Source organism: Battus philenor, unplaced genomic scaffold, assembly GCF_028537555.1.
Source record: "Battus philenor isolate CCGP_79_NKW_IND1 unplaced genomic scaffold, ilBatPhil1.0.hap1 SCAF_9, whole genome shotgun sequence".
In the NCBI taxonomy this organism is placed as follows: Eukaryota; Metazoa; Arthropoda; class Insecta; order Lepidoptera; family Papilionidae; genus Battus; species Battus philenor.
The window spans coordinates 6269034-6295922 of record NW_027181759.1 but is presented as its reverse complement, the minus strand read 5'-3'; the positions used below and the strand labels follow the sequence as shown (position 1 = coordinate 6295922).

The 26889-nt window shown below is 31.4% G+C and overlaps 5 protein-coding genes across 5 annotated transcripts in view; 2 read left to right on the top strand and 3 right to left on the bottom strand.

Moving 5' to 3' along the window:
* The window catches only part of LOC137932161 (uncharacterized), a 28540-nt gene extending 19769 nt beyond the window's left edge, over positions 1-8771 (top strand). The window contains exons 3-4 of the mRNA XM_068775747.1: positions 3951-4137; positions 7181-8771. Coding sequence (XP_068631848.1) covers positions 3951-4137; positions 7181-7238 — 245 coding nt within the window. The 3' untranslated portion in view covers positions 7239-8771. The remainder of the gene's footprint in view (positions 1-3950; positions 4138-7180) is intronic.
* A 2200-nt stretch (positions 8772-10971) lies between these two features.
* On the bottom strand, positions 10972-14743 carry LOC137932246 (uncharacterized). Its single transcript, XM_068775849.1, has 6 exons — positions 14337-14743; positions 13900-14226; positions 13492-13597; positions 12642-12757; positions 11950-12014; positions 10972-11146 (listed from the first exon to the last, which is right to left on the bottom strand). The coding sequence occupies exons 1-6, from the start codon at positions 14520-14522 to the stop codon at positions 11071-11073; spliced, it is 876 nt and encodes a 291-aa protein (XP_068631950.1). The 5' UTR covers positions 14523-14743; the 3' UTR covers positions 10972-11070.
* Positions 14744-15518: 775 nt separating this feature from the next.
* LOC137932157 (uncharacterized) lies at positions 15519-17930 on the top strand. Its single transcript, XM_068775742.1, has one exon. It carries the CDS (start codon positions 15846-15848, stop codon positions 17367-17369), a length of 1524 nt encoding a protein of 507 aa, XP_068631843.1. The 5' UTR covers positions 15519-15845; the 3' UTR covers positions 17370-17930.
* A 51-nt stretch (positions 17931-17981) lies between these two features.
* Positions 17982-19963, bottom strand: LOC137932226 (uncharacterized). The gene is made up of 2 exons (XM_068775828.1): positions 19526-19963; positions 17982-18600 (listed from the first exon to the last, which is right to left on the bottom strand). The coding sequence occupies exons 1-2, from the start codon at positions 19827-19829 to the stop codon at positions 18002-18004; spliced, it is 903 nt and encodes a 300-aa protein (XP_068631929.1). The 5' UTR covers positions 19830-19963; the 3' UTR covers positions 17982-18001.
* A 132-nt stretch (positions 19964-20095) lies between these two features.
* LOC137932225 (zinc finger protein 32-like) lies at positions 20096-26083 on the bottom strand. The gene is made up of 8 exons (XM_068775827.1): positions 25934-26083; positions 25292-25418; positions 24396-24525; positions 23583-23725; positions 21647-21786; positions 21375-21576; positions 20924-21042; positions 20096-20225 (listed from the first exon to the last, which is right to left on the bottom strand). Exons 1-8 carry the CDS (start codon positions 26080-26082, stop codon positions 20096-20098), a joined length of 1140 nt encoding a protein of 379 aa, XP_068631928.1. The 5' UTR covers position 26083.
* Positions 26084-26889: the final 806 nt, after the last annotated feature.

The following is a 26889-nucleotide window of genomic DNA, read 5'->3' as shown; positions in this document are numbered from 1 at the left end:
GTTAGCAAGTTAAAATGGAAGTGAGGACGACTACCCCCAAAGGTGGATAGACGACCTTCTTAAGGTTGAAAATACTCTGGAAGCAAGCTGCTTCAAGTGACCAATGAATGATCATTTAAACTAAAATAAGAACACTGTGCTAACAGTGAAAAAGACGTAAGCTAATTTATAAAGATGTAAATGCTATTAAGATACGTTGCAAATTTAACGACAAAAATATACTCTCATATCGAATTGAAATACACTAATACAAATCTATGATTGCAGCGTTACGACATCGTTACAATTCATTTTTAGATTAGAAAATTTAACATGACTATATATTTTTTATTTTATTTTAATGAGAGCAAGAATTTTCTAGAAAGGGAATTTTTAAATCTAATTCTATTGCTTTAAACTGTTGGTAAATATTTGTCATTTTCCTTTATTACACTGAAATGATTATTTTTAATTTCCTTCCAGGATAAATCTACTATGACATTTATTAATAGGGTTTCACAAGAAAAAAAACTTGATTACTAAAACTGTTTTTTCCTCTGTGATTGGTCGATGATATATACAAATGTAGGATTACGTCATATGTACAAAATTATTGGTTTTTTTAAAAAAAGGTCTAACGTATTTATGTTTGTGGCCTTAAGCATATATTAATTTATGCAAAACCGTTCTTTTGTCTTAGTGTATTATGTGTCATTAATTATATACAGTGTCTATAGGTTTAAAAGAAAAGAAAAAGTTCGTACATATTCATAAAATATTACGCGTTTTAAATTTTCATGGAAGATTAAGCAATATTTCAAAATGTTATGTAATCTTATGGCGTCATATTTCTGTAAATTTTATGATAAGATGTCCCATTCCCGACTGCAACCTTCACAATTATTTTCTTCTTATTTTGTGAACAGTATCATCATCATTATTTTAAATTTACATAACATTATTTTAACCTTAAGACCGAGTGCCGTACATAGGCCTCCTACAAAGATTTCCAATAAGATCGGTTGAAAGCGGGCTGCATGCATCGTCTTCCGAGGACTTTAATAAGGTCGTTGTTCACCTTCCATTCGCTTGCCGGACCATGTTCTTCACTTACAACATTAAGTTCCCCGCGGCGATCTATTCTGCGCGTTATGTAGCCTACCACTGCCACTTCAAGTTGCCAATTCGCTGGCTTTATAGGTTACTTCTGTACCTGGTGTACTTCTCATCCCAGATTCGATATCGTAGAGAAATCTCAAACATAGCCCTCTTCATGATTCATCGAGTGACCGTGAAGTAGCCAACGAAGCCCAGTGTGAATTTGAGAACGGTAACGATGCAATATTAAAGAAAGATTGCATCTAATTATAATCGAACCCGCGACCTTTGATTGTACCCTTGCTCTCCTTAATCACTAGATTATCGCTGCTCTTAAGAATAATGAACAGTTGTATTCTGTATTTGTATCTATTTATTTTCTAAAGAAAATTTAATCATAGTAATGTATATAACCCCGACATTACTTTGCGCTTGACAGGCTGTTAGGTGCCGTGCCCACTGACCTTAACGTTAAGGAAACCGAGCGTTGATTACATTTCTTTGATAAAAAGGGTTTTGTTTGAAACAATATTCCTAGTTTTTCTATTAAATACATTCATGTTTTTTTAGGTTCACGTAAAACAAAACGAAACGGTTTGACGAAGACCTGCACTAAGATCCAATTAATAAAATAAAGTAATGAACAACAAAAATACAAAATTTTTATCATGTGATAAGGTAGATTTCAACGATTCTGTTATTACAAATGCCTTATTTAGTCATCGATTAGTATTAATAATTTTAAGTTTAATGCCTACAAAAATCACATTTAAATTCCGGGTCTACGGTATTTAAGGAAGCGGAAGTAGGGGAAAAGGAAACACGTACCCAACCTGCCATTAACAGAAGTGTGCGAGTGTAATTATAATATACGATCAACGGTATTATTTGGAACCTTGGACGTAGAGTTCTCCGTACGTAAAAATGTTATACAGCGGATGTAGTTATTTCTTTTTTCTATAACAATTTACTTACATATATTACTTTATATAAAGGTTGCTTGTAGTTGTAAAAGCTCTAAAGGTTTAATGGTATAGTTTATCTCTTGTCAATTGATGTATGGTCTACCTTATCCAAAAATCAGCACATACAGAAATAATAAATAATGTATAGATAATATATCAAGAAAAATTATAATTATTTTAAAATATTTATCTGTTCCTGCAGAATGTGTACTGCCAGAAATTATTGGCCTTTGGCATTGCAATAGAAAAAATGAATTATTATAACATATTTTGGTATAATTACTCTATGCAGGATTATTGGTAATAGTTGTAAAAGTTATAACTTTTTTTCTCACAAGCTTTGCATTTATCCTTTCAAAGCTTCCACGCCTATAACCACTATGAGATTCTTTATAAATCACTCTGTAGGTTTAAAAGGAAGAACCCCATAGTTCTAGACTGTTAAAGCTTACGGTATTTTCATAATGTGTAGTATAATTTTGATAGAAAATTATTAGTTTGTAGGAAAGCATTCTTACACTGGGCTTATCGGCTGACACGTTGATGATGAATTAAATACTTCATCTTGTATAATATTCACAAAATACATTTTTTTAGGATATCTATACACACAAAATTTGTTCATACCTTTCTGGAAACAAAAAACTTTTTAGTTATTTTTTTTATTCATTGTTTACGAGAATTGTACAAGTAACACTTTTTGTCATATATCAAATTAAACCTCAAATGAAATCGTGACAAAGCGAAACGGAAGTACGTAGTAGCCTGACCGCCCACTGATTTAATTCATTGTGCCCCAGATCGATCCAATTTATCCACAACCCACGGCTGTCCCCAATATAAACGATTTATATATAAAGTCAATAATGTTTAATTATATACTCTTTAGATGTATAAACCTATATTACATATTTGTGATAGTCCGAGAATTGTTATTTTTAATAAAATCCCTCAATGTTTCAATCTTCTGTATCTTCTATCTACAAAGAGGAAATGGTTTTAAATGTAAAAGCTTTGAAAAGTTGAAATTAATACTCATTTGCTGGCAATTAATGTAATATATAGTATGTTCACTTTATCTAAAAATCATGTAATATATCAGAATAGTTACTTTATACAGGTTGTTTCAATAGAGGCGTAAAAGCATTAAAGCTATTTGCTGAAAAATGAAAAGTATATTACATTAACCACTTTAAAGCTATTACACCTATATTTAATCATTCTATACATAAATAAAAATGAATAACCAAATTTAAAGTTGAAAATAATACTCAAAATGTAATTGTGAAAATGACGTCAAAATATCGCAGCAGTTATTGTTTAGTCCAGTATAATATCAGATTAATATTGTAACCTCTTACAAATATAAGATTAGCAGAGGTAGCATTATTTAAACGAGAATGTGCGCTTGTATGATTTTGTTGGTTACTAAACAATTCCCATGCGAGATACAACTTGGAACAATATTAGACTGATCATGTACCGTCAGCACATTGGCATTTATACCCACCAACAAACAAGATAAAACAAACTGCTTTATATTCGTCTACCTTCACCAATTTACTGTTTTTCAAAATAAAAAATGGTCTCTATAATTATTTTTGCAATTAACATCGAAGGTTGCATAAAACGATTTATAATTTAAGCAGTGTTCAGGCGTTGCTGTGTTATGTATAAAATCTAACAAGAAGACAGCTTTAGTCAAGTTTGAAAATTAGTGTATCGCCCACTGGGTGATTCTTGTCACTGAATTTATGAACCCATTTCTCACTATTGCAAAACAACTTGTACCCGCTAAAATGTAAGAACATTTTAATAATAAATGTTTTCAGTGTAGATGTTACTTTGCATAGTGTGTAATAAATTCTTATACAAAAGTTTAATTTAAAATTAATGAATCGTCCTCAGGTGTCGGAGGTTGGGCTTGGTCCGCTAGATGGGGCGGTGGTAAAGAGGCTCCAGCTAGCGGGGCGGCTGCTTTGACGGCACTCAATCCGTCCACCGACCCTCTGGTAGCTGCTCAGTACGCTCCCGTACGGGACGCGCCACCAGCTCCGGATGACGAGACACGTAATCTCATGGATAATAAGGAATGGTGAGTTTGTACATGTCACAGCACGTTACACATACGTACAAATATTATGTGTACCTGTTAACCCGTGGGTCTCTGGGAGGTCTATGGCTACTCTGAAAAACGGCACTGGCAAGAATCCAGTCTTTCTCCTTGTCAACAGTTGAAGACGGGAATAAATAGTGAAGCGAACTTAAATCAAATCCATTGAAAATAATTAGTCAAACCCGTGGGGCTTGAGCGGCGGCACGCTTCGAGCGAAGAGAGAACTAATGTCTCATGTGACAAGTCACTAGGATTCAAATACACTGACTGCGTTAAACTCTGGTATACCATAGCACCGCATTAATAAACGTCGTTCTATTAGATAAGCCGTGCGACTGTCAGAACCCTTTATGATATTACTCCTGCCCGATCTTGTCTTGTGTCGTCTCAGCGAGTTAGTTTCCGCAACTAAGCGGCAATGCGCTCATTTTACGCCGTGGTTAGTCTTAATCAAACCAACCCAACTCCTCAAGAAATCCCAGTATACCCTAAATGTTGCCGGCGATCTTGGAGAGGCACCTCGGCGATCCGAGATGGGTAGTCTTGTAGGGTGTTACTCCCGTACACCAAAGTAGTACATGATCAGAAGTCTCGTCCTCCTCCACGCACGCTCTGCACAAAGGACTGTCCGCCTAATGTAAATAGATGTGTGTTAAAAAGACCATGACTGGTTAAGCTTCCAGCCACCAAACGCAGTCGAGGTCACGACAACCGGAGCAGGGCGTTTGGGAGCAGCTTATGGTAGGGCTCTTTTGCTTGTCAGGTGTCCTGCGCGGTGTGTATAATGTAATATAACGCGTACATGTCACTGTCTTTACAAGACGTTTTGTTTTCTTTCTTAATTTACTAGCTCACGGATCCGAAATTCTAAGAAGCTGTAAAAACTAAAAAGGCTAATAGGCGTATAGACAAAATAAGCATTTAGTGTGAAACAGCCATGCAGTTAACTTAACACAACAGTGATTTCCTGCAGTAAAAATGGTTTCACGTAATGTATTAACTAATAAATATTTTGTCTGACGATAAATCGTCTGAGTTAATTCGCCGCATTTATCACAATAGACACTTTGAATAAGCGGATTAGCAGTATTCGTGATGCCCGACAATTTTATATAGTGTATAATTGTTATACGATATCTGAACTTATCTTGAATACTATATGAACAATTCTTACGGATTTGATAGTGATTATTTTAACTGAACTGAACGCCACCGTTATTAAGGAATATAAAATCTTACGGAAAGCTTTTATGATCTTCCACTCATGAAAGGGCACATGACTGCGTACGGACAGCGATACTACAATCTACATTATAGTTTAAGAAAGTAACTATTTGTTACTTTTACTTCTTTCTTCAAACTCAATATACAACTCATCACGATGTCTAATATTAAACGGCGTCTTAGTACTCCACTGCTATCATAAGGGATATCTCCACTATTACCTTTCTAAGATTACCTTCTATTACTAATAATTGCATCTATACCCTCACTTCAAACACTTCATGAACATCCGTCGAAAACATTTTACAAAATCATTTTAATAATTACTAACAATCCATGTACAAGATATTTTAATTAATTAACTACTATTAATTACGATAGTACTACTATAGTCTCCTGATCTGATGGGAAATTGTTCAATCTGAAATTAATGCCTATTCATCATAATCGCTTATAGGTGCTTTTACATTATTAAGACGCTATCAAAACCTCAACCTACCCGATTTATCAGTCTTTAAGGCCTCAGCCTCGCTATCATCATCGTGAAGACGGAATAATATACTTCTAAGCATTTACACCTACTCCAGGTTTGAGTTAACCACCAGGCTAGAGCTAAAGGCGCTTAGCCAAAAGATGCTCTTGGACTTCCTCAAGAACCTCAGTTCGAGATGTTATATTTATTAATTTTAACAGATTTTGGGGCTCCGATAGTGTTAGATCGCGAAAAAAAAATGGAGTATCGTTTGGCCGCAGAAATAAATACATTCGTTTTACCAATTACAACAACCATTTCCAAACAGTATATAGTTATTGCCTCCATATATGTGAAAGTCGTCAAAAAGCTAACCGTCAGCGGAATATGTACAACATAGCCACCTGATATCATTTCCGCTCATTGTCATCAAATGATCTTTTATTTACGATCGTCGGCAGCATTAATATAGATGACTTATGGATCCGACTTGTTGGTACACGTCAATACAATGCCTTCATCACTCTATTGTCGGTTCAAGGCAGGTGTTAATAGTTCACACAAGGTACGCCTTTGTCTTGGCGTGTTTACATAAGTTTTCTTGTATTTGCACGAACTGTAGGCCGACGCTTACCGCTAAACTGTGTATATAAATTCTGATTATTGTTTGACCGCGTATCTAATTGCTCCGCTTTAAAGTGTAACAAGTCAATTCACGTTAATACATACGTTTCTTACATAAAGCATGCAATTTATAAATCGTTACTACGTCATTGGTCGTCAATTGTAATACAAGTTATCTACATGACGACAGAATGTTGAGTTTATTTGTTTTAATAATTTGTAATTTGACAACAAATGGAAAAAAATACCTGATCGGTGTACGTGCTTGTCTAAATTGAATGAAACTAAATGTTACATCAAAACGCTCCTTTTCGCAAACGCTCTGAGGAACGAAATGACAAGTATTAATTTTTTTTTTTTACTTTTTTAATGTTTATCCAAAAATAATTAATTCCGATACACTTTTTTAAAGTGAAGTAACACGTTTTATTTAAGTTTTTAATTAAGATTTTAATTCTTTTTTGTAACTATGTTAGTAAATTGGATGAAAAATAAAAAAAATACAAGATGTAACTAGCCATGTACTGCGGCTTGTCATTTTATTCCTCAGAAAAATCGAAAATTTGTTTGGAAACTTAAATTACGTGTAATAGAAAAAATCATACCGTCAAAACAATATTTCAGTCTCATAAGCTTCATGCCGAAATATTGGGCAAAAACAGATAAGAAGTTTGAAATTAATCTTAATTTATTTGTTCTCAGCTTGAGCAGTGCAGAAGAAAGCGACAAGATGTTGGACGGCCGGCCATCAGTAGCGTAAGAAATCAAACTAATAAAAAAAAATTAAAACTTCAGGCTAGTCTTTGTAACATAACGGTCCCCCTATTCATCTACGTGTTCGAAATATAAACTCTGTTACATAAAATATTCATAAGCATAAAATTTATTTTCGTGGTAACCCCTTTTGATGCTATTTTTGAACGCATCCTATCTTTACAATTTACACGGCGAGGTAAGATTTGTTATCTCCGTTAAGGGTTTTGTCTATGTACTCAAGTGAAGTACTTCGTGGTAAGCTTAGTCACGGAAATTACGTACTTTTTCGTTTGTCTGGTTTAAATATTTTTCTTATACCTTATCACTATCGACTCTTTTTTTACTTTACCTTTCTCAATGTGTAGAGGATTATCTAATCAAATTACCGTGTTTCATTCTCACTGTGTTCAAAAACTAATGAATATTATTCTAATTATGTATCAAAGATAATATGTAGATAAATCTCCGTTATATAAGCATTGTATTCCATCTTATTAGAACTATAAAATATTTAATGTTTATTACATGTGATTGAATAAAGACATGTGGCCAAATTATCGTCCATACGTTAAGTATATCAAGTACCATTCTTGTGTATCTCACATTTATTGCATTCTTCGAGTGTTCCAATCGACAGATTTGATTGTGTGTTGGATAGTTACGATGAAATAACTTTTTCCACAACACTAATATTGAATGTTAGGACAACTTGATATTTGTCTAAACATACAATAGAAATACGGCTTTATATTACATTTAACTAGTAAAAACGAATCTTTATTTTCGTATATTTTGTGTACTTTTGGATCGCTTACTTAAATTTTTAAGTTGGTAAGATTGTTAAAAAGTATATAGGCAAATATCGAACTGTAAAATAAACTTACTTTTTGGGAGAGAAATGAAGTTTTTGCTTTAAGAAAAAAATGTTCTGATTTTTTTTTTTGTTATTTAAATTTAATCTATATTTTTTGTAGTAGCTTTTTATGCAATTTTTCTATGTGTTTATGTAAAATATTTTATTTTGAGACCGTCCTTTTTAGATTTAAGTCGTCCGGGTGATTGGGAGTGCTCAAACCCTTTACCTAAAAGGTAATGTCCAAGTAGATGAATTTCAAGGCATTTAATTTGATATATTTATTACTGTGCATTAGTGTTAAAACGATATTACTTTTGTTTAAAGCTCTCTTAAATCAGGAATTATTTAAATCGAATTAATAAATGAAACAAAAATGTAATCGATCATCACAATTTATAAGTGTACGTCGTACAATATAAAATAAAATTGAATGTATGTAAATAATTTGATTTTAGATAAGAAGCATGTAGCCCTAAGCTATGAGTATATACAAATCTATACTAAAACTTTGTCTTACTTTTGGCACATTTTGTTAGCTATTTTTATGTTCCTTTATACATTAGAAAATCATAGTTATTTTACGAAGTTGCAATCGTGAATTATTATTGTGTGCGTTAAAATATAATTTACATAGATATTTATAATTTATTTCAGTACTTGAAGTACATTTTTTTAATTATGTGTACTTAATATATCTTCAATATCTTTATCTCTAATAAAGTCCAATAAGAAATATGTATGTGAATCGTCTGTTTTTATATTTATTTATGACTAACCCTTCCTACATAAACACATTGCTTTGGAAAACTTGACATTAAGAACATTTTCTTAAATTTACACAAACATTACCGACATAGCCTAGCGGATGGCAATTTGTAGTGGAAATGGGCAGGTTACATAGCGCGCAGAATACATGGTTGTTGGGGCCTCAATGTTCTTAAGAGGAGACCTCGTATCCACTAGCGCAGTGGACAACGACATAATGTCGACAGATGACCTTGCAAGGTCGTAAAAAGACGCACGATGCAGAGCCTACTTACTGACCCTATTAAAAATATTTTCGAGAGGCCTACGGCCAGCGATGGGCGGCCTCTATCTGAAATGATGATGGTGATGACATATTTTATGCGGAAGGAAATGTCACCATCATTTCATAATACACAAATGTCATCTATTATTTTTTAAAATATTAAAAGGTATGTGAAAAATAGTTAAGATTTCATTTTAAATCTTTACAGTTTCTTCTAGCTCAAAACTATTTCATTGTAGCCGACCTGAAATTATTACAGTAAAATAGCTTTTTTTTTCAATGAGCATCCGACATATAATACATATATTGAAGACTGGTTCCTACATGGGTAAAATAAAGCAGAGACTACAGAGCCAAACTGTGAGTGCAATACACAATAAATATATTTTTTAATCTGTTCTTACGTATAAAAAGTGTCCTGACAAAATTAACTTCACCCGGGTAGCAGAAACAAAATGAATTGTCATACATTTAAAACTTTATCGAGTTACTGAATTTTATTGGGTAATTTATTCGCGTTTGCAACAAAATCACAGATAATGTTCAGAAAGCTCCTATTGCTAGTGTTAAAAATATTGTCAAAGAACGTTTCCGTGCTAAGGGTTATTACACTTTAAATAAGTTCTTAGTAGGCAATACATCATGGGAATGTGTACGCATCCAGGCTAGTTCAAAGCTAATTAATTGTGTCATTTTATATTATTAAAAAAACGTAGTCTCGCAAGTTTCTTTCGCACGTGTTCTCGGATTTGAGGTATTTCATCAGAACAGGTAGACTCAATTTGACTTCAACAAGTGTTGTGTCGACCGTCCCATCTTATAAAAGGACGCTATTAAATATTTCACCTTCGACTCCAAACTATTCTTTCGCCAACATATTCACCAGGTCAGGACTAAAGCCTGTCACATCCTCAAAAGCCTTCTCAAGCAAACTCCTCCTCAGGCACAAACTGCACTTGTACAAAACTTACCTAAGACCAGTCTTCCGTTATGCAAGCGTTGTATTCTCGCACGTTGCTCCAACCGCTCTCAAATCCCTACCTACAACCGCATAGCCACCGGGGCCGAATGGTATCACCGTAATGTAGATCTTCATACTGACCTCAAACCCAACTGTCCAAGAATTCTGTAAGGCCTGCTCAGAGACTTACTGTGAGCCGGCCTCTTCTCAGCCAAATAAATCCTCTTATAGTGAGCGCTTGCTACTCCCCCCGTACCTCAGCAAAAGGCAAGAAACTTCTCAAATGTACTCCTTACGTAGGAAAAATGCTTCTGCATACCTCTTGGGGCAGGGGCGTATATGTTAACTGAGGCGTACTTAAACCCTCAAGATTCTCCACCACCCCTATATGACGTGGTCCGGGAACGTTTTCACACATCCGTGATAATGTCGATGATGGCCGCCTATGCATTTCTGTTTCGGGGGAGAAAGGCTCACCTCTTCTCAAGGAAACTTTTGTATCTATAATTTTTACCATAATTAAGGAAAATATTTATAATGGTAAATATTTTGCCCTATTTCTATGGAGATCTCCCCTAAGCGATCTAAGAGCTCAGTGGCCTCTCGATCTGGTAAAGTAGTAATATTGACTCGAGCTGAGGATTCCTACGGAGCACTCGAGCTTCGCTTACAATAAAAGAGGTTTTGGCTAAGCGCCCTCTGCACCCTGCCTGCACTGCTCTGTACCTGCCTTAAACCCGTGAAATCTGAAAATGTAATTTGAACAGTGTGAATCCTGTCCAAAAATATGTATTTACTTCCTGTATTCTTAAGCGATGGTATAATGTAATAAATTAAAAAGATCCTTAAAATATTAAAAATTGTTGGCAAACAAATAAAAGAAATTAGCAAAGCATTTTTTATTACAACATAATGGTATTGTTAATTTTATAGTTAAATAAATTCATTATTATAATCTCTTGTAAATACATAATATACTTAAAATCTAATCAGTCTCTAGTGGTAGTGCGACGCCACCAAGGAACTCCTGTTACATCGTCGTCAGGACACATATCCACGGCAGGCCTGTACACAGACATACATTAATTGTACAATAAATGAAAAATAAAGAAAACAGATAAGTCGACTATTTGGAAATACAATTAGTGAGTTATCAGATTCGGGGACAGTTTAAAATAAAATTAGATAATGGTAATATAATAATGATGAAATCGAAGACATTATTATTATTATCGACGACGGTGTCCAAAGCCGACAAATTTATGCGAATTTTCTACCCGATACACCTACAAGTATATGTTCTTTTTCCACTATAAGTATATATCGAGACTTTATCAAGCATTTTCAGTTTTAAGCAACAATGAGATGCGCGTATTGCGCGCAAAACAAAAAATAACGATCTACTAAAGTGCAGATAGATTCTTGGGGCATAGGTTCCAAAAGGTGGTAGCTGGTACATATTTTGTCATAATAAATAGCTTGTTAAAGGTAATGATACATACATTACAAAATTCTGTGTAAGTTTCTGTTGCAATTCAAATCACCAATAACGATGACCACCATCTTGTTAACTATGAGCCATCATAATATATTAACATCATTTTCATCAATAATTCAATAATCATCTTATTTTCATACAATAATTAGACACAAAATTTCACATTAATCAGGCTTTTGAGGATATTTCATTTTGATTAATTTATGGCTAGCACGCCATTAGTTTATGCATAAATAATTGGTAACAATAACACGCCATGTCTACTCACTGAACTGCAATTTAATAAAGCGTCAGAGTTACCTTTGTTTTAGAAAAGGGGAATGACTTTTGTCTAAATTCTCGCCCTAAAAAATTATAAAGTTATGTGTACCTGTACATTCGACTATGAGGTAATGTAGAAGCTGTTATCAGAGGGCAAGCAGTAGCAGGTGGCTCCTGGAAATATAATGCTTCTTGTGACATACACACTAATTTTTGTTTTAGTTTACCACTAGAAGTAACATCACCTACAGTTTAATATTTATTAAAAAAATCTGTGATTTGAATGCAAACAATAGAATGAAAATTTTAATTACCAAGTATTTTTAAATATAATTCATGTTGATATTTCATATTTTTAATGTAAATAGTTATGTTGCATGTATTCAACTAAAATATCTATAGTTGCATATCAAGTATATATATAGGAGAATATGTATATATAGGAGTTTCTTGAGGGGTGACTACAAGCCAGTAGAACGCAATATGGGTTGACTCCCCATTAGGTGAACCAATAATATAATCAAAGGCTAGTCACTGGTTGTGCCATGTGCAAGACAGTCATTATGGTGATCTTTGGGATAGATAGGCCTATGCCTGGCTGTGGACTACTATCTCTTGCAATGGTTATGAATCAAATCTGTTATATAAATTTTTCTGTTATACCTCATATAACAGAAAAATTTATAATAAATTAGATTAATCTGAATTAGTCATAGTATAATTGTGATCATGGTAAATTCAAATTGTTTAGTTAAATATTATGGTTTGAGTTATGTAAAACTGTCAGTAGTGTATATGTACCTGTATAGCTTGCATGGGTATATGCATATTGGCTCGCAACTTTCTCTGTCTAATTTCACGTCGTACACAACACTGCACACCAAGCAACACACTACACACGCATGACGCCAAACAACCTGTAAATACCCTTTATTAAATAAAACATTAACTACAGTATTTTCTGATGATTACTGCTGTTAGTACTATTCCTACACTCATTTCTTTAGACCTCATCCTCATTAAACTACTATTAAGAAAGTGTATCATAATAAAAAATTGTCTAAATCTCTAAAATCGGGACTCTAAATATAAAGGGTTACTTAACCACTAAATAGTGTTTAATATGTCCTACAAGAATATCAAGTTAACACTCTTGTCATTTTTGGGTATTAAAAAGTCCTAAGACAGCATTAGATACATCTTTTCTCTGCTTTTAAATCTTGTTTGGGTGAAGATAACTACAAAAAGGCCTTGGTCAATACTTTTAGTTGGATGATTATATTTTATACTAATTGGTGTTTTTTAAAAATCTACAATAAGGCTATTTTTCAGCAGAACGTCATATGGCTCAAATGATGATTATACTGCATAACCATTATAGAATTAAAATTGCTCAGGTTAAATTCTTTCTCAATAATATCTTCACCAGATTGACATGTAGCATTTTAAGTATGTATGTATTCATACACTTACTTTATCCTTAATACAGTAGTAGAGCAATTTATTAACCCTTAAAAATCATTTAAAACATTTTTGATGCTCTAGTAGATTTTTTATGTTAAATGGTAGTGTATACATTATAAATACTGTACATAGGTGGCCACAAATAGTTTATTACAAAATGTAGAAATTGTAACTAATATTTACTTACCAATATAAACTAATACTCCAAGATCTCCATTACGATTAGTGCGTCTTAATACAATACCAGCAATACATAAAGAGATTCCTGTTAATATACCTACAACAAATATAACCTGAAACATACAGAAAATTTGTAAAATATATTCTAGAAACTATTCATATATAGGAGATATAAGAATAGATAATACGTAAGATATATAAGAAACTATAATATTTGAAATACCTATAAATATCATAATTCCTCTAACCTCAGATATTTTTTGAAAACATGACACAAACTGCCTATTTTGTTCAGACAAAAATTTATCAAATATGCCTTATCCTTAAATAAATCAGAATTATTATGATCATCTAATAATCAGATTACAAACTATGACATAAAAAAATACAAAAGCTAAAATCTGAATATACTTACTTGTAGAATATAGTAGCACACATATTCAAAGCCTGGACAGTGTCCCCCACAAGCACCTATAATAGGCACTTCAGGGCTCACAGATGGCACTGGTGGTATTGGGGAGCGACTAACAGTCTGTGTATGTGCATCTACTTCACAAAGTGGTAGAGAGAAAGATGACGCACAAGGGGGAAACGCATATGTATCAGTAGCTGAACAATGCACTGGCACTTTTTCCCCTTTTCGGTAATTACGCCATGTGCCCGTTGCTGCACCATAAGGAGTTTGGTAAACAGGTGATGGTGGACCATAATCCCTAAGAGTTCCATTATAATAATGTGGAAGCTGTTAAAAAAAGGAATTATTCATAATATATTTCCTAAAAAAATTATTAATAAACCTTATTTGAATATTAATACCAACAATTTTAAAATATTAATAAAAAAATGAATTACATGGTATGCATTGTCAGAAGTTGAGCTATCGGTTCCAGCCACCTGATATACTGGCGTATTTATATCTTCTACCCACGGGTATTTCGCTCTTTGTTGAGAGGCTGACGAAAATTGTTGTTCGCTTCGAGGTACCACCGTGGTTTGATAAGGATGTATACTCCTCGGCGATAATTGTTGTTTAAACATTGTAAATGCTATCTAAAAGAAGTACTATTAAATGATTGTAAAAAACATGTTTTAAGTATACCAATACAATTTACACTAAAGTTATAATCGAACTTCATTTTGTATTCACATAATTGACAAAGAAAAACAATTAAACAGTTAAAGCACTTTGAAAGAATTTGGTATATAAAGTAAAAATAAATCGGCTAAGCATTAAAAATACAGTTCGATATTAACATGACTTCGACATTTATTCCACCATAGTCAATAGTTAAAAACTCGATGTTTTTTGTTTACCACAGATCAAAGTGTCTATCCTATATGTATGTACATATTTAAATTGGCACTAACTTTGAAATCTTTTTGTTCTACCTATTGAATAATTTGCTTTCCATATACATGTATTTTAATATATACTATTTGACATAAAAATAAATTTCTCCAAGAAACATAAAATAAAAATATTAGTAAACTTTCTATAATATATTCCTTAGGCACAGCGAATTATTATTAGTCCGCATAGTTCTGTATTTTCTATTATAATTCCGTTCAAATACAGAAAATAATACTATTTTTTTTAAATTAAAGTGTATAAGTGTACTGGTGTGGTTGTTTATAAATCACACCTTGGTTATTGTAAAACTACACATAATTTGTTAATAATACTCTTTATTCATAAATAAACGTATAACGGAAGTTTGTTATTATCATGACAATATTGGTATTTTTAAGTAAGCAATTAATTATTTATCTAATTAATCTTTCCTTTATTTAATAGACAATGAAATTGCTAGGAAGTTTTTATTACTAGGTAGTGACTTCCAAAAATCTTGCGACTTAATCCGGCGTATTTAGTGTTATTGGAGGTCAATAAATATTACTTTAAATAATTTATCTAATTATCAAATTTTCACGTACGCGAATTTTGTACAAATTTTTGTAAAAATTTGTTACCATAAGCATAGATTATTTTATTTTTTAAAATATCTGTTACTCCGTGAAATGTGAACGAAATCTATCAAATCAAAGTGTGAATTAGTACTATTTTAAAGAAAGTTTGCTTAAGAATTACAGTGCAAATTTACATTTAATAATTATACAGAGCTTCCGTTGAGTGATTTAAAAGTGTTTCGATTCCTAAATAAGGAGACTTCTTAAGAGATACTAAATAGTTAATATTAAAATGTAGGATAATACGATTTACAGTTTAATGCTATGAAGCGATTTCCGATAATTGTTCAAGATAGCACAGGAATCTATGATCGCAATTTGCACTAAAAATGGAAAATATTAAGTTGATGTTGTGTAAACTGCAAATCGTTCATTAATAAAATAAACTAAACCATGATTGGTAACGGCTCAGCAATTCCTGACGGCACGATGAGTGTTTCTGATGACATTGATAATTTAGCTCCAAACGTAAACAGATTTTGCAGAGATTATATCAGAGGATTTTGTTTAAGAGAAAACTGTAGATATATACATGAAATGCCACCTAAAGCTCGCTTAAAAGAGATATTTCGTTTCTGTCATGATTTTCAAAACAAAGGATGTTTCAGAGTGAATTGTAAGTTTGTGCACAGTTCCGTTGAAGATGAAGAGCATTTTTACGTAACAGGAGTATTTCCACGCGACCCTCGCAATGTCGTACCCGTCTGCCAAAATTTCATGAATGGTACATGTCTTAATCAGGATTGCCAATTGATTCATCCAGAGATAGTTGGTAATGACACAGTTCCTTTGCAAAATGGCCCTCCACCTTCTTTTAATTGTCCTCCACCCCCTATCAGGAACGACGACTCTCCTCCAGAGGCTAAATTTCGTCGATTTGCTTTTGAAGAGACTGCACTTGATAAACAGGTTCTGTCACCATCAAATATTTGTACCAACTGTGAAGCTTTAAACCACAAAGTCAAGTTATTACATGATAATATCAGCGTTTTACTGAAAAAAATTGCTGACTTGACTGAAAAGAATGTCCAATTGACATCAATGAATGAATTTTTACTAGAACAAAACTCTGTAAGAAACAATCAGCCTTGTGTGATAACATCTCGACATGGGACATCAGCCCCCGTATCTTTGGCAACAGTGAGTGTAACACCTGTTGTGAGTTTAGCTGGTGCTCTACCAACATTAGTGCCTGCTGCTGCCACACCTAATATTACTTTGGCTCCAGCTGCATCCAGAGCTCAGCTTTTGACGCCTGCACCTCAACTACTCACAGTTAGCACAACTCAGCAGTTAATGGGAAATTCTGGAGCATTGATTGTGACTAGTGCTGGAGCACAACAATTGATGCAAGTTAGTGATTCAGGTACTTTAATGGGTGGAGGTCAGACTGTTGTTGCTGTGACACCAGCACAATTGACTTTAGCTCCACCTACCCAACAGTTAATGAGCAACACACCTCAAACAGCTGTTCAACAACTTGTTCAACAGTCAGCATTACAAACACAATTAGCACCACAACATCAAGCTACACAATTTGCTGCAGCACAGCAATCTGTACAGCATTTAGCAGCACAACAATCTGCTCAACATTTAGCTGCGCAGCAGACAGCTCAGCATTTAGCTGCACAACAGTCTGCCCAACATCTAGCAGCGCAGCAATCTGCTCAGCACCTTGCTGCAGCACAACAATCAGCTCAACATTTAGCTGCTGCTGCAGCCCAGCAGTCAGCACAACAAATGGCAGCTCAGCAATCCGCTCAACAACAATTAGTTCCCTCAGGACAACAATTAGTTCATCAAACTTCTACACAGCAAATAACTATCTCCAACACTAGTCAGCCAATGGCACTGCCCAATTCACAGGCACAACCTATAACATTTCCAATAATATCACAAAGTATTTTGCCACATTAATCTTACTTTTAGAAGTATTGATGTTGCTTGAATATATGGAATTGTTTAGTATTGTATGTATTATCCATAACTAAGGTATTAGCTTGTTGTAGGGATTTGTACAATACAGGAATAAAATGTTATTGGCAAAAAATAAAACCAGGTTTAAAAGCATTGGTTTGTTTTGAATTTACAAGTGTTATAAAGGATCTGATGCTCACAATTTTGTCAGCAACTAACAATAATTTCTCCATTCAGAAGAAATATAATATATATAGGAAATTTTAACCAAAGTTGTAACAAAATATTTTTTCTAGTACTTAGTCCACTAGCACAGATAAAGAAAAATGAACTGTATGAACTAAAGAAAACAGATTTCTCACTTTTTGAATAACCTTTAGATATATGTGACAAAATTATGCTTAAATTTTAAGACATAAATATTTCCTAAATATATTCAATAAAAATATGAGTGATATCTTTTAGTTTAAGATTGTTTTATTTTTCAGTTTTTTTTTTAATGAAATGAAAGCCACCTGAAATGCTTTTTGCTGCATAAATGAATTAGGTAATTTATTTTTGAATAATAAAAAAATATCAATATTAATGATTTTTATTACAGACCAAACAATTTAGAGAATAAGTTGTTAATGTTATGCTTCATTGTTTCTTAAATAACAATGATGTTTTTTGTATTGCAATAATTTACCATGGACTCCAAGTAACAAATTCCCATTTTTATCAAAAGTTACAGCAGAAATTTTGTCTGGAGCATTTTCTGTTATTTTCATATACTTTGTATCATTTTCATGAAAATATGTTAGATTATGGCTCGCTACAAATATTTTTTCATTAAAAAACGATATTTGTGCCATTCCATCAAAAGTTACATTGCCGAGTACAAAAGGTGATGATAGATTGGATTTCAATACAAACAATTTATCATCTCTGATGAAGTAAAAATTGTTTTTATCATCTATAGCCATTTCTTCTAAAGCTTCAAGACTCTTAAAGCGAATTTTATTTTCACCTGTTAAGAGATAAACCTCTTCAATTCCATCAATATTTTTGGTCACATATTTATTGCCATCTTTATCAACAAATATCATGTTAAATGAATCATTTGGTTTTGAAATCAATGTGACATTTTGTGTTTCATAATTATATATGAATATCCCTTCACCTGTACTGAAATATACTATCTGATTATTTTTGTCAATTGCGATGGAGTATGTAATTCCTTCGGGAAGACCTAATAAGAAAATATTAAAGCTATTTAATTGCATGTTAACAGTTTTGTAAACATATTTATTAAAATAACAGATTTTTTTTATTAATGAAACAAATTATACTTTATTTGTCATGAATAAATGACAATTGTAAGTAGTTGTAAGTTCTGCATGATTTATGGATGATACAAATTAAGTAGGCAAGATTTACTGAGAAAGCCCCTACAAGTGGACCGAAGATAGTTAAGGTAGCGGTAAGTAGCTGGATGCGGGCAACACAGGATTGCCCATTGTGACGGTCTTTGGAGAAGGCTTATCATGTCTTGCAGCGGGCATCTATCGGCTGTCATGATCATGATGACGGAAAATCAACAGAATTTCCTCTTGTTCCATGCCAAACTTACACATTGTGTGGTTCTGCTCTTTGACGACGTTTTGTCGAGGATTGTGATTGTAACCACATGATACATGCAAATTATATAAAAAATTAAGAAATTCTTTTAGCATTACATATCAATTTAAAAATAGACAATGTATGTATTCAGGAATTGAGTATTACTGCAGTAACACTTACTGCAAGACAAAGTTACAAAATGCTATCAAGAATATTTTGTTTGTAAAAATCGATTAAGGAGTTTCAATTATTATCGTTTTACTTTTTATTAAAGGTGGTTCCCTCAGAACATTTCAACCTTATTATAAAAATGAAGAGAAAATTGATTAATTATTTTTAGGAACGAATTACTTTCGCCATGTAAATTTATTTATAACACTTACAGTTTTTGTGCAAACTTATTTTTTTCATTGAAAGTGTCAACAATTACAAAAACATATTAATTCTCTGAACGAGAAAGCGTAGGAATAAAAACCCTGGATACAGATAAAAATAGTGGACAAACCAAATACTATGCAGTTGCATGCATGTATCAAATTAAATGGAAAACTAACCTGGAATTTTTTGTGGAATGGTTGAGTTTGCTTCTATAACTCTTGCATTAAAGTAGTATCCACTACTATCAATGCCAACTTCAACATAAAAGATGTTCCCGTGGTCATCAACATGTATATCATTTGGATATCCATTATTAGTTTCGAATGTGTTTGTCACATTGTAGTGGTCGTTGTCAATTTTCAAGTCCGTTTTACAATCGGTACGAGGAATATCAAAAGAGAAGCATTTTTGTGCAAATAATATAAATAACAATATTTTCATTTTATAAGCCAAAGACTTGCGTACCTTAAGAGATCTCATTTACATATACTCGCCAGAAGACAATACAAACTTTTGATTACGCTTAATTATTTTTAACGAGATGCTATTATTTCAGAGTAAACTGGCAGATAAGAATTAATACAGCACAAATATAAATAAACGCAACCAATAAATATCGTAATAAAAATGAAATTGATAAATATAAATAGGCTGATAAACTTAATATGTTTTCTGCAGTATATACATGTGCTCAATTTCTATGAATGGCAATTAGGCATTTTCTTTCCAATATTTATTGATATGGTTCAATATGTGAAATTGCATTTAATAGTATTGCCATTAGGTTGTTTTTCACATTGTAAATAAGAGGGTAAACGACCATGTCTTCCCCCTTTTATTTTATGTATTTTCCACCGATGTCCTTGCAATATTTTTCTGAAATAAAATATATAATATGCATTTGGTTTATTATCCACTTTGGATTACTTATAATTTTTAATTTGGATTATTACTTGTGTTACGAGGGGAATGATCGAAGACCTTATTAAATATGAATTGAAATCAAATTGAGCTTGTATATAATGATATCTTTTAACTTAAAATCTGTGGTTGTGAGTGTTCCAAGCACACTTTGATCTAAGAAGAATCAACAAAAACTTAGTTGGATATTTTTTGTTCTCACTTTCACAAATATCTTTAATACATATCTTTAAAACTCGAGAGTCTATTATAAATACGTACACAGTCGCTTTTAATGAAGTTATCTTTTTATGAAACCCTGTGAAGGGTATATCAAGGTCAGTATTACTATAGGCATTTTTTCTTTTATTTTCAAGAAATATTTCATGATGTTGATGATATAATTCAGCAATATTTCAGATAGATCTGTAAATTACCCATTTAAACATACCACCATTGCTCATAAATGATGGAAGAAAACATTGTTAATAATCCTACTTGTCGAAAATATGTAACATGTGAGGCCTGTACCCTTCAACTCTAGAAGAAACTTATATTCTAGCAATAGAACGATTACCAATTATAGATTTTTAATGACTTTAGATAAAGAACTTCCTTATGTAACCATTTCAGCCACTTCAATTAGCACATAAGAGAAAAGAGTTAAAACTTACTTGGTATTAAATTTTTTAAAACAAACATCGCATTCAACAGTGCCTTGTCTTAAATGTATATCTTTTACATGCCGCTTCATGTCATGCTGATAAGAAAACGCCTTTTCACAGTAACTACACTAAAACACCAAAAAACAATTATTTTTTACTACATGCATTTGAATATATACTAATATAAGAAGAAACAAAGTAATATAAATGTTCACTGAAAACTGTTAGTAATAAAACTATTGTAACAATTTCTTTCCCTGTGGACCATTGTAAAATTAAAAAAAAATACATGGGAATTTAATATTTATACACTGGTTATAGGTGTAAAACGTTAACCCCTATTTCTAATCACCTGTATACAGTTATCACTCTGAAATAAATTAGATTAATTTATTTGCTATACATCCACCCCTTTAAAATTTATACACCAATAATCAATGACCTTTACAAAAGAACTTACCTTATAAGGCCTGTTTGTACTGTGCACATGCCGCATATGCTTTGCGAGATTACTTGTTGTTGTAGTTGCTTTGGGACATTGGGTACATTTGTAGGGTTTATCTATTAAATGGGATCTCTTATGAACTTTTAGCAAGTCCATTGTTCTTCCTTGATATGAGCATGCATCACATTTAAATGGAAAAATATTTTCATGGATAGCCCTGTAAAACATCTCCAATGAATATCATTAATTAATTAGAGTAATTATTATTTTTTAATAAATGTACATACATATGGACTAAAAGGTTTCCTTTAGATTTTGCTGTTTTACCACATATATCACATAGAAATGCTTTTTTTACTTCGCCAATATTTTTTGGAAGTTCATAACTCCGTGTATTACATTTAGTTAAATGGTTATTATATGATGCCTGCAAAAAACGTAACTTAAATTAGTAAATTTAATATTAATGTGTTATATACCTAATGCTTTTTTTCATAACACATTTTGAAATATATTTTATTCATAAATTTACTTGATAGATTTTACAATGTTATATTATTACCCATTGAAAACAATAAATACTTTTAAATGGCTCATTTTAACAGACTCATTGCGAAAAACACAATTATAATAAATATATTGTGTTGTTATTAAAGAATAAATTATTCAATAAGACAAAGCCATATCACTAATTTATGAACATTTGAAGTGAGATAAAAATATAATATATATAAACATAATAATTATGTCGTAAATATAATAAAAATGTACCATAGTTTAAACTATTGCTCAAAAATCAAAGTTATAACTTAGATGATATTAAAAATAATATAGTTTTCCAATATATAATGACGACAATTAAACATATACACATGCTTACTTCTAGTCAATGCATAATTGTTACTTGAGAAAAAAAAATTGTAAAAATGTTCTTATGACAGACAATATTTGTATATTAAAGGTACATTATTTTAAAATTGTTGTGTTGTACTTTATTCTCTGGATTGTAGTGTGGTTTTTCAATTGTAAATAAATGTTGCATATGGACCGTTTATTTTGCAAGTGGTGTAAGTCCATTTTCTTTTGTTTCGAGAAAATTAAAGGTTACTATATTTGTTGATTTAAAAATACAGGCAAATTATATGAGGTCTGGCATTGTTTCTATTTTTTTATCAACATTTAATTTGTTTATCGAGATTTGTTAATTAGACTACGATAACACATATTTATGTGCTGTAAATGGACTTGCACCACTTTCAAAATTAGACAATTGTAAAAATAGTTTAATTTCAAATTTGAAAAATCAAATATCACTTAAAATATACTTCATTTTAATATAATTTTGTTTACACATACGCACAACAACACATAAAATTTTATTTTAGACGCCAATTACATTATCATAATTACAAGATACTGATTACAACAGTTTACTTATTCTCTGCATGTGGTAGTGTTTCAAAATATGCATGATGCACCAGAGGTGGAATACACCACTACTACATACGTACGGCAGTAGCTGCTTCATGCCTTTATATTTTTCGTACGTAATAGGTCTGGCATTTTGGTACAAAAACTCCAGGGCGATTTTTTCAAATTTTAACGGTCTTCCAGGACGTAGAGGTAATAAATTGATATTTATTAAATTCTGTGTCTGTCATCGTTGTTTTATAAAAAATGGCATATGGTGCACCTTTGAGGAACCTCAACCAACATATTTGCAACCAATTGACCTGTTCCTCATAAGTATTTTTTTTTGTTTTTAATTGCATTTTGGAGATTGTTTTTGAAATGAAATTCTCCCGTTCTTCTTTAATTTAATTTAATTCTTACCTATATCACTATCTGATGTTAATATGATGTTAGCCATTTTAACAAAAAAATAGAATAACTAACTTAAATTTGCAACTCTTGACACCTAATATAATCATATAAAAATAACAAATCACTGATCGGCATCCATCTGCTGTGCCACCTACCTCTGTCAATTGGGCTTGCACCACTTTCATAATCGATGATTATGCAATTTCATTTACTGACCGATTTTAAGTTGTACAATACATGGGTTTTTTTGAGAGTGTAGACACGGACTAGTTACATATAAAAATTTACATTAAATTAAACATGAATTACCTGTTAGCTCCTTTTTCTCAAAAACGGACTTACACCACTATCAAAATAAACGGTCCATATAGTAATTGAATTAAATACAAAATGACTTACCAAGTCATAAAACTCTTTGCTACATGTTGAGCAATCCCAAATTTCAGAATTATCCTCTGAAAATGTAGGTGATGGTATATTACAAGAATCTCCACTATCTTGTGCATTATTGATATTGATATCAATTATCGATGAACTATACTCTGTAACATAAGTATAATTACACTAAAACAAATTGCTTTCAAAAAGCTTAAAAACAATTTTGGTCAGTAAATAATAGGGTTTGTTTTTTTCAATCATCAACTTTTAAGATGTATAAGGCAAACTATAAAAAAAACAATAAATTGTTTTAATAAATAATATAATATCAATATTCTTAGGTTTCATTAGTAAAGATTAGCATGGATTTTATATTAATGTTGTACTTATTTTTGTATCATAACCAATATTAACATTTTAATAACTGGCAAGATGAACAACATTTATTATATTATTATTAAATACAACGTCATTAGAAATATGTAAATAAGAGCTTTATGGGAGTGGGTGTATAGCTCATTGTCAGCAAATAACTTTAAATATTTCGCACCTTCCAAATATCTTGTGTAAAGTTATCACTATAAAAAATGTCATATTAATTTTTTTGTATTGGAATGTTTCTGCAGGTATTGGTAGTAAACAATAAGTAATTTTAACGTTCTGATTTTGGCTAGGACTTGTCATACTGTAATTGAGCTACATATTCACTCCTATAAAGCTTTTACACTTACATCCAATGATTCTGCATATTTTGTAAAAAAAAAATTGAACACCAAGATGTTGCGAACAATTACAACTCTGGTAAAAGGTAAAGATTAACTTAGAAATGTTTACCTTTCTTTATTGAAAGTTCTATCAGTCTCTTATTATTCTTTTGGCATAGATCACGAAACATAATACATCCATTCAGCAGGTCTAAGCAATGTTGACACATGTGCTTAGGTAAATCATCACTTTTGCTTATCTAAAACAGATGGTTTGATTATTGTTGTATTATAGCCTGGTGTGTTCTCTCCATTCAAAACACAAGGCTTTTCTATGAGAGAGGTCATAATCTACCATGAGTCCAGTGCAGACAGGTAGACATCAGTCTTTTAAAAATGCTTTTTTACATACTATACTAACTTCTAACAGTACTATATGGTACAAGTAGAAGTATGTTAGGGCAGACAGTTCCAAATAGTTTTATGTTGTCTAGTAATTAGAAGGATAGTAGTATATATGGGATAGAACTCTTATTAAATCTTTGAGAGTAATTTAAAGATCAATTATATATATATGTACTTAAAGTAATTTGTCAGTAAAGAAATTATGCAAGCCTATGTTATTTCTTTAAAAATAACTTTCATTTACAAAAGAAACAATTTTAGTTGTATTACTAGTTTTTCATCTGACTCCCCAATTCGCATCCCAGGCTCAATTCAGTACAAAAGAGCTTTTCATATGCATTGATATATGTGATTTTGGTAAAACTGAATGGCACACAATATTGTAAACATTTATTAATCCTATTTCCATATACCTATTTCCTACATTGAAAATCTATGGTGTGGGCCTATGTCTGGTAGTGGACACACTATAACTTAATGATGAAAATGATCCACTCCAGTCTTAAAATACTGGTAGGGTTGAGACACTTTAACAAACTAACTCAACTTATTAAATACTTAAATTTTGTATAGTAATTTACATTTTTAATCATAGAAAAAAAAGATTTTACATTTACTTACTGTAACACCAGAAAAGTTTTTTATCTCTTCACATATATTTGGATGTACCAAATTATTAAATATGGGTATACTTCCATTGTCTCGATTACATATTCTACATATGTTTGAAGAAAATTTTTTTGTAGTGCTGAAATTAATTTTAATTTATTTTAATATCCTAATAAAATTAAATTGCAAATATATGATACTATTTTTGTACAAAAATTGTCTACAACTACAAAAATTAACAATTTAGCTTGCAAATTCCAGTTTCAAAAGCCTTCAAGTAAAAGAGAAATCCACTAAGAAAGGGCACTCAACAGCAATTTAAAAAATATAATCTTTGAAGCAGTTTTAATTTTTAAAACATGAAAATTATGAGTGAACTCAATGCACAGTGATAACGTTGAAGGCTTAAAGTTGTTCGTAAGATGATCCATTAATTTTACTTAGTTATATTTGTAAGAATAATGATGTTATGTATAATATAAAAAAAATATCAGTATATTTATATAGGATATGTTTGTATAGCCCAATGTTCCTGTAATTACAGACGTTAATTAACTAATGTAAAAAACTTTTATGGAGGTAATTACAGTTAAAGCTTTACGAAATACTTTTTACACAGTATTATATATATTTACAAAGTATCATTAAACTTACGATTTCTTACTTTTCGTTAATTTGTCGTTTTTATTTTTTTGCAAAAATCTTGCAAATATCATTGACTTTAGTGGAAGCAGAGATGTCATTATGTACAAGTTCCAAACAAAGATATTAGACAATATGTCTTTATTGTAAATAAAAACCATTTAAAACATATTAGGTATACAAGTATCGCAGGCATCGGCGATTTGACAATTACAAACATGACATTATATATTCTTTAAATAAAATCGTAACATTAGCTACAAAGCTTTTAGCTATGTGGACTTTTGATTAATCTAAATAAAATTAGTAAATTACAGCTACTTATTTTTTTTACTTTGTTTTGTGTTTTGTTATTAAATAAACGTGTTGTATACTCAACACAGCAAATTTATTTAAACGATACTTGCATCTTCAACTTAAAGATATGATAATTCAAGCATAATATAGTTTCATAAATTGTAGAAGCGCAACAAATAGTTTAGCCTCTAAAGTAAATGATTACAGGGATTAAAATATAACTTTTTAGTATTTATTTAAGTGCATAACTAAAATGTTAACGTACCGAATGCGTTTGGATATTTTTATTATAACATATATCAATGCACGAAGCAAAAAGTATATTCTATAATTTTAGAAGTGTAATTATTGTACTCTTGCTTATATGAATATACTAACAATATAATATAACAATAACACTTTCATAAATTGGAATACAAGACTTAATTAACCATTTTGTAATATCTACAACTTATAATACTAACTCATACGTTGCTTACATTTATTATTTTATTTTTATAATAAATATAGTCAATATACAAAATGTTATAAATTCTAATTGCATTAATTATAACTTTTTATAAAATAAATTTTATTTCATGTAATGTTTATGCTGTTATACAGATTACTTTAATATATTTTCTTCAACTTGTCACACTAATTAGTGTTGTCATTTTTATATGAAAGTACTA

Excerpts from the sequence above, each read along its gene's own strand:
- LOC137932226 (XM_068775828.1), bottom strand. The coding sequence starts at position 19,829 with ATGAGATCTCTTAAGGTACGCAAGTCTTTGGCTTATAAAATGAAAATA. Across the intron at positions 18,601-19,525 it reads CATTCCACAAAAAATTCCAG|GTCTTCCCGAAGGAATTACA; the intron begins GTTAGTTTTCCA and ends TTTTCTTATTAG.
- LOC137932246 (XM_068775849.1), bottom strand. The coding sequence starts at position 14,522 with ATGTTTAAACAACAATTATCGCCGAGGAGTATACATCCTTATCAAACC. Across the intron at positions 14,227-14,336 it reads CTTCTGACAATGCATACCAT|CTTCCACATTATTATAATGG; the intron begins GTAATTCATTTT and ends TTTTTTTAACAG. Across the intron at positions 13,598-13,899 it reads TGTGCTACTATATTCTACAA|GTTATATTTGTTGTAGGTAT; the intron begins GTAAGTATATTC and ends TGTATGTTTCAG.
- LOC137932157 (XM_068775742.1), top strand. The coding sequence starts at position 15,846 with ATGATTGGTAACGGCTCAGCAATTCCTGACGGCACGATGAGTGTTTCT.
- LOC137932225 (XM_068775827.1), bottom strand. The coding sequence starts at position 26,082 with ATGGTTTTTATTTACAATAAAGACATATTGTCTAATATCTTTGTTTGG. Across the intron at positions 24,526-25,291 it reads AAAACTTTTCTGGTGTTACA|ATAAGCAAAAGTGATGATTT; the intron begins GTAAGTAAATGT and ends CATCTGTTTTAG. Across the intron at positions 20,226-20,923 it reads TTTAAAAAATTTAATACCAA|AAAAATATTGCAAGGACATC; the intron begins GTAAGTTTTAAC and ends ATTTTATTTCAG.